Source organism: Hakea prostrata, chromosome 6 (assembly GCF_041222555.1).
Source record: "Hakea prostrata isolate BN-2017 chromosome 6, UWA_Hpros_2, whole genome shotgun sequence".
Taxonomy (NCBI): domain Eukaryota; kingdom Viridiplantae; phylum Streptophyta; class Magnoliopsida; order Proteales; family Proteaceae; genus Hakea; species Hakea prostrata.
The window spans coordinates 30144723-30157649 of NC_142605.1; the positions used below are offsets into that span (position 1 = coordinate 30144723).

The window sequence follows — 12927 nt, forward strand, 5'->3', positions numbered from 1 at the left end:
CATGCCATTGATTGACCAGTTGTGTTACTTTCTCCACCAAGGATCCGTGTGAAACCAAGGACCGTGTGAAGCCTGCTAAGAAATCATTAATTTGTAATCTTCTTCAGATCTCATCTATTCATAATATTTGAAGAGACGAATAAAGAATTGCTTGATGGGCTGGTAGTGGTCGACAAATTTAGGCTGTTAAAAGGAGTTGACTCATTAGATTCCACAACGCATTTGAAGTCATCACGTCTCCCATGGCCATCATCATCACAACGAAACTTCACCTCCATTGTCTTTCTTCTCTTTTATATATATATATATTTTTTTTTTTATTTTTTATTTTTTTTTGGTACTTATTTTATCTTTTTCTGCTGAGAAGGTTGCCCAGACTTCACGGTGCAGAAAACCTTTTGAAAGTTCTAAGCATCGGCAAGGATTTCAAAGTTTGTTTGGTGGGTGTGGAAAATTAACAAAGTAGTTTCTCATTAAGCAAGTCAAACATTCTAGGAGACTTGACCCTTATTGATAACGCCAAAGACTGACTTGGGCACAGAAACACAAACCCATCACATGCCAAGAAGATCGGTGTGTTCATATAAGAGAATGTAAAAACACAGAGAAATGGAGAAGCTACTACTGAGATCCATAACCACCATCAATGGCTTCCGAGATCCATAATCTGATAAGGGTTGGTTTGATACTTTTCTCGTCTCTCTCCTTCTGTTACTTTGTAGTAAGAAAGATCCCAAAAGGATTCTTCAGGCTTCTCATTCTCCTTCCTTTCCTATACCTCTTCACCCTCCAACCATCCAACTTCACATCTCCAACTCTCAGATCAACCTCAGCTTTCCTCATCACTTGGCTTGCTAACTTCAATCTCCTCCTCTTCTCCTTTGACAAAGGCCCTTTATCATCTAACCCACCAAAATCACTCCTGCGTTTCATTTGTGAAGCTTTCCTTCCAATCGAGGTCAAACATGGCTGCCCATCTGAACCCAATTCAAGTCCAACCATTGTAGCTTTTGCAGTTAATTGTATTCTTCAAGCTCTAGTTTTATATATCTATTTTTACCACAAATCTCATTTACATCCAAAGATCTTGATGGCCGTTTATGGCTGCTACATTTACCTGTCTCTGGAAGCTCTATTTATTGCTGGTGCTGCTACTTCTAGACTCCTGCTTGGTGTTGACCTTGAACCACAATCAAAAAAGCCATACTTGGCAACTTCACTGCAAGATTTTTGGGGAAGGAGATGGAACCTTGTGGTTTCAAACATCCTAAGACCCACCATATACAACCCTGTTAGGGAGATCTCTATGAGTTTGTTGAATCAGAAGTGGGCAGCAGTTCCAGCCATACTAGCCACATTCCTTGTGTCTGGACTCATGCATGAGCTTGTCTTCTATTACTACACAAGTTCTGGTCCTTCATGGGAGGTCACATGGTACTTTATTTTACATGGGATCTGCACTGCTGTGGAGGTTGCAGCAAAAAAGGCTTTCACTCGGCGATTACATCCTGCAGTTTCGTGCCCCTTGACTGTTGCATTTGTGGCTGTTACTACTGTATGGCTCTTTCTACCACCCATCGTTAGAAGTGGCACAGATGTGAAGACCTTCAACGAGCTTCTGGCTTTGCTAGAGTATATGAGAGAGAAATTTAAACCCATGTCATCAGTACTATTGTCATTAAACACTTCCAAGCATTGAGTCTATTCATTGGTTTCTCCATTTTTGCTATAAAAGATAAATGATGCTTTTGTAGAAGGTAGCAACCGGGCTATGGATCTATGGAACCGAAAGGGCAGCATCTCAGTCCCTAAAGAACCATGTCACATTACCAATTTTATTGTTCGAGCACAAAACAAACTAGAAGAAAATGAGAATACCCAATAGATTGTGCTCATATAAATACTACTGTAATCTCAGTATGCTTTTGCTCATACAAATATTTTTGTGATCTCAGTATGCATTTATATTACTCTTTGATAACACCTTTGTTTATTGAGAGTTGTAATAGTGAAGCGAAACATCAAATTCTGTTCTTGTCAATATGCTGTTGTGAGTTTTTATTGGATGAGTGAATAAATCCGTTACCGAAAATAATAAAAAGAAATACAAGAGCACAAAGGACAAAGCCCAGGCAAAGCGAGACTGAGGGCTTAACTAACAAGCAACCTAAGTTGCATCGAGGCAAGCAACTATCTAAGAGCAACAATAAAAGCAAACGCAAACAAGCACAAGTGGCCAAAGCCTTACAAACAGGCCAGAAAATACAACCAAAAGTGGACCAAAAGGGCAGCAGACCCAACAAGACCGACACAGTCTCCCAATTGCTTGGAGAGACGAAAAGCCTCCATTGCAACAAAGCGCAGGACACACGGCAGGGACCAGCGCAGCACCACCACAGACCTGTTGTGAGTTCTTCGCAGATCAGTACCATTTTAGAGCCTCATCCAGATATCTACAGAGAGGATCACTTGTCCATGGCATTTCATATGGGACAGAAAACTGTACATACGGTGCAATAAAGGGATTGCATCTGACTAAGAATGCTTCAGAATGTGCCGAGATACTGCTCCAAGTTGGGATGTGATGGCATTAGTTTAATAGAAGCCATGGGCTCAACAAGGAGTCAGTTTTCCTGCATCCACAGGACACCCATCCAGGGGTCATTAATCTCTGCTCCCCAACCCCCAAACCCTGATGGTACAGAGTCCATAATTCCCCACTCACTGTTCCTGATACCATCTCAACACCATCCAAAGTTCTCTGTCAGGAACTTTCACTTGGCCATGGCTGAAAATGGATAAAGAAGGCATTGAATTGAAGAAAACAGGACCAACCTTCCTTGTATAGCCAGCATAAGCTATCCCCACCAATTAAAGCTTGCCCTGAACCCGCAACATATATTTCCTTCAATCTCTGAGTCAATCGTGGCTGACAATGTCAACAATCCAACAACAAATATAGTTGGTGTAGAAACTAGTAAACAGCAGTAGTTTACTAGTGTACAGTGCATCAGAGAAACAACATGGAAATGCTGATTCAGTTTTTACAAACTGACATAATCATGATATGCATCAAGTAGTTATCTTAAACTTCACAGATAACAAGAGGCACCTGCCACTGGTTACAACAGCCAACAGGATCCATAATTGAAAATATTCAGTTAATTGTAACTACAATTGAATCCCCATTTATGGTAAGTTAACCTGGATGAACTGAAGGATTAGTTGATGATCAATAAGACTTCATTAATTTCAGTAATAGCATCAAAGGCTTCTAATTCATTTCATAAGTGCCAGCATTTCATATTTATGTTATTTTTGGGTGTAAATATAGGACACATGGGATTGTGCACATCTCCTTAAACCTCATATTTCCACAATGTTCTGTAACCAACCAGAATCAAATAATTTCATTTACCTGAGCCTGACTGTGTCTCTTTCTATAAGATGTTTTATGAAATTGACTCGCCAATTCTCAGAGCATTACCAAAACCTGAACAAACAATTGAGCTCAAGTGAATGCCTAAGAAGACTTTGTATTGTTTCAGTATATCATAATGGTATTGAATTCCAAATGAGATGATCCAGTTCCGTATAATAAGCAGATGCAACTTTGATACTTTAGGCTTACCGACTACAATTCAATTTCCATACCATACGGCCAATGAAGTACTTAGTGCAACTAATAATCCTCTATGAGTAGAGGGAAGCTCAAGTCTTTTTTATTTTCTTTTTCTTATTTAAGAATCCAAAGCTGGTTTATAATAGATTACTGGGACAGACGCATCAACCAGGACATGGATCCTGTGGCACTGCAGGGTGTCCAGTGCAATCAGATGGCTTGCAGCTTCATAGAGCTGCAGTGTGTTGGGTTCCAAGCCCGGGTGTTGCAGGCCATCCTAATCTGCAGAAAAAGCTTATGGACACTGTAGCTTTTTATAGTCATACACCCCCCCCCCCCCCAAAAAAAAAAAAATGAAAGCAGATACAAGCAGTCCCTCAAATCTCAAGGCAGTTCTCAGACCAGAAGCACCACCAAGAAAGAGTGTTCTAAAACTGCATATGCAAAAGATAGAAAAATGAAAGAACAAGCCAAATCAATCAATGGGTGAGAAAGTTTCCTCTCTGAGTTTGGTTTTTTTCGTAAGACAGTTTCCTCTGAGTTTAGTTTTTTTCGTAAAACCCCTCAGACTTCAGTTGGACCAAAACATGCGGGAATTATACCACGGCAACTTGTTCAGGACCTTCTCAGGCTCTTTAGTACACTTACCACTACTATTATTACTCATGAAAGGGAGACCAAACAGAGTACAAGGTTCATGTCATCATGCCAGCAATCAACTTGCCTAAACTAATCAGTCTATTCTTTCAGATCCAATCGTCCAATTCGCCATATTTTCCACTACCATCATTTGAAAAGTAGAAGTCCAATTGGATGTTATATGATAATGCCACCATATCTACTTTGTGCACTGATCCAGTAGTCAGGATGTGTCGTGAACAAATAACCAATGATACACTAAATACTCCTGTACACCAAAAGTTTGTACATTATCCATTCAAGGGGAAAAGGGGAAAACAAAGAATATTATGTGTATCTACAGGGTTAACATATAAAACCAATGCAAGTATATATACCTATAATACATTGATTTGCTGAATATGGTTTAGAATAAATAGATAGAGCAGAAGTGAATACAGTTGAAGGCCGGGTAGAGCTTAAAGCCTAAACATTGTTTTACTATATCATGTGCCCCCTGACTCTACCAGTCTATTAGAGAAAGAATAGAGAAGCTGCAAACCCTGCCACTAAGACACTAATCCTTGCAAAGACTTGTCATATAAATTCTGCAACCCAGACCCATTCTTTTATATGGATGATCTTCTTCAGATTAGATTATATTGGAGAAACAGGAAAGGACATGAAAGGAGGGCTAAACCAGAGTATAAGGACACCTTGTATGCCAATAAAGCTGTAACAGCAGCACCAACGCCAGTAGCTCAGATGGCTAAATGGAGCTTAGTAATATGCCTGGAAGGCAATGGACTTTCTCTTGCTCTATTCATCTTAGCATCAGTATTTATCTCAAACAACTGGCATACAACATGGATCGATTGACTAGAACAGAGATAAACTGCATGAGTTCACATAAAACCCTGAGTAAATAAACCCAAAAACTCACATTAAGCTAGCTTATAAACCAAGTGAGTGAGCAACCAACTACCAATACTAAAGATTCCCATAACGTGAAACGAAATACAAAAAGGGTACAAATTTGACTCGCAAGAACATAGTAATAGAGAAACTCCAACACAATAACAGAGGAAACCGATTCTCCCATTTCTTGATTCAACATTAAAAGTTTAGAACTACAAAATTCGCCTAAACAAGATATCAGAGAAATAAAGGACATCGATCAGACCAAAATCAAACTCCAAACATTTAAAATCCAACCAGACAAGTGTTAAAAATCCAAAGAAAAGCTCAATTTGTAAAATCTAACCACAGCGGGGCCTTGGATAACTCCCAGCAACACCAACCCTAGTGCCGTATCGTCTGCCAAATCTCTAGCCTTGGACACGGATACAGACGCCAAATTTGAAGTTTAAAGACAAACAACATATGTATCTCCTTAAACTTGTTTATTCAATTCTGATGATGATATGATCTCATGAAAGACATGCGGAAGAAAAATCTTCACACTCGAATGTGTGAAAAAGAATTCTAAAGAATTTCTTTTTTGTTGTCCATTAAAATTCCATTTCCTGACTTTCAACGAAAACAGAATTTGAAAGGCTATTATTAAAAATACAAAACCCAGAAGGGTATTCTGGAAATGGAATCTTTTTTTTTTTTTTTTTTGGTTCTTTCTTTCTAATTGTGTAATGTGATTCCCATGAACCTACGATTATGTATGAACTTTCTTTTTCTGGGTGAGGAATATGTGAACTTCAAGGAGTTCCTTTTCAGAGTTGAATGAAACCTCCAATTATTTTTCCATCTTTTATAGAAGAATATATGCAATTGCCTTAATGAGGTAACTCCAACCAATTTTTGTTTTTTATTTTTCTTTGCCTTCTGTGCTAAGTTGTAAATCACATTTAACGGATACTATGTAAGCACCGAGCGATTCACGAGAACAGAAACTATTCATGAAATAGCAACTCTCTGAAATTCCATACAACATTATAATGAACAAATGCGATCAGTAGCGACTAGTATATACCTTGATGAATAGACCTTCCACCTTTTAAACCCTCTTTACTCAGCCTTGCTCTAACCTTTACATTACAAATTTGGGTTAGGGCTGCAGGACCGTAAAATAAGAGAAAAGGGGTGAAGTAGAGTGAGAACAAGCAATGGGAAGGATTTTCTGTCTTGGGCTACACACCATTTCTTCAAAAAAGCTACAATTCTGCATTGACCAGTGCAACACCACATTATTTTGTTACATCCTGTAAAGCTGGAAGAAGAAACTGCAAGCTAAACACTCGACTTTTCATCATCGTTGTCGTCGTTGTTGTCGTCCATGTCTTGAGATTTTCCCTCTAGAATGATACTCTTGTACCATTGTGCACATAGCACATAAAGCCCAAGATCAATGATTGTTAAAATTGCTAACAGGAAGTAAAACCTGTCTAAGTGTCCCCTGTTAAGATTTCCAGGGATCCATCCAGACATATGGCCCTTAGTAGAGATCTTCATGACAACTGACACAATTATGCTGCTCACATAGTTCCCCAGTGATATGGAAGTCATGCAAAGAGCACTCCCAAAGCTCTTCAATCCATCTGGTGTTTGGTCATTGAAGAACTCCAATTGACCCACATACATGAACACTTCAGAAGCTCCAATGAATGCATATTGAGGGACTTGCCAAAAGATGCTCAAAGTACTTGAACCATCACAATTAACACATTCATCTTGAGCATACTTTAGCCTATAGCACTCCACAATTCCGGCCGAGACCATCGCCAGTATTGCTATTATAAGCCCTATTCCCATCCTTTGAAGCTCAGTGAGTCCTTTGCCATTTGTCTTTCGTAATTTACTGACAAGAGGATCAACAACTCGCCGGTAAATGAAAATGAAAGCTGCTACACTAACTATATCAAAGCTAGACATGCCTGCTGCAGGAATTCGAAAATTCCCAAAGGTAGTTTTCATGGCAGCCCCTTGTTCCACGAAAAGAGAGGCCATTTGAGTGAAGACTACTGAGTAGATGATGGTGCATACCCAAATGGGAATAAGTCTAAATACGCATTTTACTTCTTCTACTTGTGTTATTGTGCACAATCGCCATGGACTGTGGAGGCCTTGATCCTGTAGGGAGATGTCCTTTGAAGTGATGTATGCAGCTCTATCCAAGAACCTTCACAAATTCCACAAGTAGACTACTGTCAGCTAGCAAACATTATTACCATTTTGTTATTTGACAATGTAATTTACATGAATGATTACAGTTAACTGTTCAGAACTGTGCTTAAGACAATACAAAAACTCTTGATTTTAACTTAAAACTAGATTGGTTAACCCAACCTAAAAAGATGGTTCAGCTTTCCAGAACCAAATCACAAATACTAGGCGCCATGTACAGACCACCTTCCTTGAAGTTCCAATGGGTAATTTCCAACAGGATCCTGCACTTTGAATAGCATCAAAAGTGCTGTCAGGACCACAAGGTGGTGGTGGTGGTACGTCAATTTGATCAGTTGGTATTGGATATGCCTTCCCCAAATGAAAGGAACCTATCTGCAGATATCCTTCACTTTCTCTTTAAGCACTCATTTCCATATTATACCTATCTTAGGAAAAATATGGACAAAGGAAATAATGTAGATGGTCTAGCTCCTGAGACTTACTTGAATTCATTGGTGTGGAGTATCTTTCTTCCACCCTTGATGGCACAATCCTTTCCATCCACTTCATATAGATCTTCTTTTCCTGCTGGCATCTCAACCCTCCATTTCTTAAATGCTGCAATAACCACTTGGCAGAATCTGGAGAGAGGGTTGCCACTTGGCATGAAGTGCCTGTACCTTGGGGTCCCAATAAGAAATAGGACCAAAGCAATAAACGCAGAACCACTAGATACCCAAAATCCTAGAGCCCACATCCCTTCATCCTCAAAATACCCTAAAATTGTATTTGAGACGAGGGAGCCAAGGTTCAAAGCCAAGTAGAAGTAGCTAAAGAAAGACACCTTGGAGTGCCCTTCCTTGCTGTCATGTTCATCAAATTGATCTGCCCCAAATGTTGCTATTGTAGGTTGATACCCTCCATTTCCTAGGGCAATCAAGTAGATAGATATATAGAAGAAGGAAATATGGAGTGGTGAGTGGGGCCCACAGAAAGATTGTCCATCTCCACAGCCAGTAGGTTTAACCAAGAAAAAGTATGATGATACAGATAATAGTACCAATCCCTGTCATAGAATACCAAAAAAGAAAGAGCAGTTAGAAAATTGACTCAGCTCATCTCAATGGGTCAACTCAACTGAGTCAATGGGTTGACACATTGCTCGATTCCTTATCAACAAAAATTGTAGTGTATGATGGTGCATGGTGTTCAAAAGGAGAATTGGTTACTTACAAATACAAAGATGACCTGAAAAATGGCACAAGTCTTGTATCTTCCCCAGTAGGAATCACTGAGCAATGCGCCTACAAGCGAGAAGATGTAGACTGTTCCAGTCCATTTGCTAACATTATTTGCAGCATCAGCATTGTTTTGTCCTATGACTCTTGTGAGGAACAAAACCAGGTTCACTCCAACTCCAAAGAAAGCCAATGTTGCAAGCCCTTGATTCACTGATTATCAAAAGAAGACAACACAAGTGTGAGAACCTAATTCAGAACATTTCAGGCAGCTAAAAACTGGTGGTAATTTGTACTTGGAACACTATAAAGTTTTAAGCTTCAGTTAATACTGGGTTCCTTTAGATCAGGAGATCTAAGAGTTGGTTCACATGAAGGAAGAATCAATGTTGTCACTTATCTAGATAAGTGTCTTAAGGTCATGTTTGGATGAGGGTCCTTTTCTTCTTGTCCTTTCACCAGAACCTACCCATTTCCCACTCCTTAATTGCATGTCATCACTTTGACATGTTCTAAAGACAAACAGGTTGTTAAGAAACTGAAACTGAGCCTTGAAAGTTGTCTTTTTGAATGATTTCAGAAGAGCCCACATTCTGCAATTAATGGGGGGAGAACCCGGGGGAGAAGGGTTTACCATGTTTGCATTAGTTAATCAAAAGAGACAAAGAAACCATAATTTGATAATGACCGCACACTAACCCACCCTAATCTGATTACTAAAATGAACGGTTAGATTTTCATATTATGGGTAATATGCTTCATCACCAACCCTTGTTTTATATAGTATATTACCATCATCTCCATGTTTAGAGGAATGAAAAAAGGTAATTTGATTCAGAAAATACTAATCTGGTGGAGGCCGGGTTCTGTGCCTTTACAAGGTGATGAGCTCCCTAACATGGACCATCCATATTTAACCTCCAATATAATTATATGAAGAGAGACTTTGTGGACCAACACCTAAGCTTTCCATTAGAGAAAAAGACACATTTTTTATATCAAATTCTTCTCTTTCTCTTTCTCTATCTCTCATCACCTGATCTTGCATGTCGTCAAGCTGGTTAAATTGAAGCTAGCACAAGAGGTAGGTTCAACAAATGGTAGTCTATCAAATGGGCCTCTTTTTTTCTTGTCTTTTCAACACATAAAGCTAGACGTATAGAAGGTCTGGTGACCATGAAAAATATATAGCCCTACAGGAACCCTAAAAGAAAAATGATTTAAGGTTGAGCACAATACTAACACATGCATTAACCCTATCAACCAACTAGGGTTTGTCATTTTATTCATCTATTGGAAACATGGCTGGAAACCTTGATAGAGACTGGTGTTAGAAACTAGTTTTGGAGAGAAGTGGGGGAAATTGTTAGTTGTAACCATCAAGACAATGATACTATTTGCTGCGGTGATGGAGTTTAATTACCCAGTAACAGAATTCCAGTACCCCATCGCCCAGTTCGTTGACGGATTGCCGGGCGTCCATACCAATCCACGGTGCCATCAAGGGTGCACTCTTCTTGCTCTTCTTTGATCTTCTCACCCTCTACTTCTCCTCCTAACTCCATGATTTTAGACTGAGATTTTAAGATAAAAGAAGATCAGTTTTTGATAGTTATAGTAATGCAAGTGATAGTCTTTAGTGCATGAATAAACAAATGGAATATCTAAAAAGCCTGCAAGAAAACTGGTGTCTTTATATGATAAAATGAACATGAGACTAAATAGAAGAAAGAGCCCATGAGAAAGAGAGGGGGGAGGGGGAGAAAAAGGCCACTTAGGCCATGAGAATCATCACTCACCTTCTTACAGTCCTCAAAGCAGGCCATTGTTGGTGGTGAGAACAAGGAACCCTTAGAGATGCAAAGAGAGAAGAGTAGGTAGTGCAGGCTCTTGTTAAGAAAGAAGAGACTGAGTTACAGAATGAAGAAAAATACGTAAGTGTATATATAGAGGATGAGGGGACTAAGCGGACGGTGGAAAATAGACAAACAGAAAAGAAAGGGAGAGACCCACATGTGACAATTTATCCAGTATAATTTTATCTGCAAATTATTGGGCAGGGTGAAAAGAATGCTTAATGTGCTGTATTCAGTTCAAAAGACTTTTCAAATGCCTCTCATTTCCTGGTTTTACCAGTCTTTCTTTCCAGTAGTTTTCAAGTTTTCCTGGCCTGAAATAGATACCCTTGATGTCAAAAGCTAAAAGCGAAGGAATGTAGAAACTATATATACATATAAAAAAGAAAGGATTAATTGCTAGAGGTTCTGTTAAATCAATAAACTTTCTTTATTACCAAAAAAAAAAAAAAAGAAAGGATTAATTGCATCATTTTTGTGATAATGTGATATATAGAAGAATTATATATTGAAGATCATTCTCAATAATGGTGAAAAGCATTTGATGCAGTACTCCATGTTTGCAACAATGATCTCACCCAAAAGTTCAGATAAGAAAGGAAAGATAATGCTAGTAAAAAAGAACTTATCTCAAGGAATAAACTAATTAATTAGTTAAGCTTAATTAAGATCTAACAACTTCTATCTTTTCTTTAATTATTATGCAGCATATGATTCCATGGTTGTATCCATTGGATTGATGATCACATCCTTCTTATCTTTCTGATCAGATTAGAGATTTGATGTCCTCTTTTATGTTCTGTCGTTGACATTGATTAAATTAGAGAACCAGTTACACACTTGGTTTCTGCATCTGCTTGTTGCTCAACTTGCTAAGACATAACACTTTTTTCTCATATATATTCGTGTTGTATTCTGTAACTTTACTGTCCACAGATTGGTAAACCTGTGCCTTCAGATCACTAAATTTTGTAATTAATGTAATTTCTGTGCGCGGTAACCTTATCAAAAATACCTACAGCATAAGCAAAGAATCATCTAGATTAAAAAGATTAGTTTCAATTATGCCAAGTTAGTTGGCAAAATCCAATATAAATTCTATGCTCATATTCTCTGCCGAAGGCTCCATGAATTTCAAAACAGCATGAAACAAAAAGCCGAAAGATTAATATCCTTTGACAACAAATACACAGCAGTGGAATTTCTGGTACTATATTCCCAAGTGAGATCTAGTAGCTGATTTTCTTATAATTAGGGTTTTAATTTATACAGAGAATAACTTTATAAACAACTTCTAAATGAATTAGATTATGGGTTTCAAAATTGCAATATTAAATTTGTTCCTTAGTGTACACAAAGAATATTGTTTTTGTGAGAGAGATCTGATCAGCTAATGGCCCTAGAATTAGTTAACCTTTTGTATGAAAAGGAGATGATGGGAATATTACTGTATCAGTTTTGCTAACACTCATACTAATGGTCCAGGTATACCTGTGCTTTCATGTTACAGTCTAAAAGAGCAAGGCAGGTGTACAAAGGGGTTCTTTCTTTAAATTTGTTTCCAACCATAAATAATGACATGGACAGAATTAAGAATCAGAATAACGATGAACAACCCTTAAATTTTCTTCTCAACTGTCAGAAATGATGATTCCAGAAAGAAACATTATCATTCATATATTAAAGAAGAACATCCTTGGAAAGGGTTCTATGTTGGATCCTTATAACTCTTTAGGGTTTCTCACATTCATTGGTTCCAGCTACATGGAGCTCAAACACTCACCCCCCTCGACATTGGAATGCTTGCCGGAATTAAAATTTCCCTGGGAGACTTTTTCCACCCTCGAAGACTAGCTTTTAAGGGTGAATTCTACACGAGTCACTAAACTTAAGCAACGTTGCCTTTGGAAGATTATTACTGTAACAAAGTCTGCTCGCTGCGAATTTGGTAGCCAAAAACTTCAATGCATAGCCTACCGAAGGGTGAATTTTTTTATCATTTTTTCCTTTTTCATATGATATTATTCCATGAAATCTTAACTGAAAATGGAACTATCTGAGGTAATCAGAATCATCTAACAGTTCTATAGGATTCTAAAATGAAGTGATTTCTTCTGCGTATGGCAAACAAACACAGCCTAATTAATACACTGCCTTCAACTGAGGTTTGTTACTTTTGCTTCCATTAAACTTACTTAGCCACAAACACTACAACTGGACCAACCTGTAATCACAAACTTAAGGTCATGGCCATGGGGTCAGATCCCAAAATTAGAAACTAAAGGTTAATTAACCAAAGCAAAGAGGTCAACATCAGAGTCATCAAATCAAAGCACCACTATAACTATCAAAATTATAATGACTAGCTAATTACCCGGAAGGAACAAAAAGACAAGCCAGCTAGCTAGCTAGTATTAGGTGAGATTTCAAACCAAACTTCTATATTGCTACCAAATTGATGGGGTCATGAGTG

The 12927-nt window shown here is 38.3% G+C and overlaps 1 protein-coding gene, 1 long non-coding RNA gene and 1 pseudogene across 2 annotated transcripts; 1 reads left to right on the plus strand and 2 right to left on the minus strand.

Moving 5' to 3' along the window:
• Positions 1 to 569: 569 nt before the first annotated feature.
• LOC149013258 (putative long-chain-alcohol O-fatty-acyltransferase 5 pseudogene) lies at positions 570 to 1981 on the plus strand (annotated as a pseudogene).
• Positions 1982 to 2220: 239 nt separating this feature from the next.
• On the minus strand, positions 2221 to 5718 carry LOC149013259 (uncharacterized). Its single transcript, XR_016174107.1, has 3 exons — positions 5505 to 5718; positions 3419 to 3493; positions 2221 to 3112 (listed from the first exon to the last, which is right to left on the minus strand). It is a non-coding gene; the product is annotated as an uncharacterized LOC149013259 (long non-coding RNA).
• A 497-nt stretch (positions 5719 to 6215) lies between these two features.
• On the minus strand, positions 6216 to 10497 carry LOC149013260 (protein NRT1/ PTR FAMILY 7.3-like). Its single transcript, XM_089158740.1, has 5 exons — positions 10398 to 10497; positions 10022 to 10172; positions 8594 to 8811; positions 7864 to 8426; positions 6216 to 7373 (listed from the first exon to the last, which is right to left on the minus strand). The coding sequence occupies exons 1-5, from the start codon at positions 10422 to 10424 to the stop codon at positions 6485 to 6487; spliced, it is 1848 nt and encodes a 615-aa protein (XP_089014866.1). The 5' UTR covers positions 10425 to 10497; the 3' UTR covers positions 6216 to 6484.
• Between the last annotated feature and the right edge of the window lie 2430 nt (positions 10498 to 12927).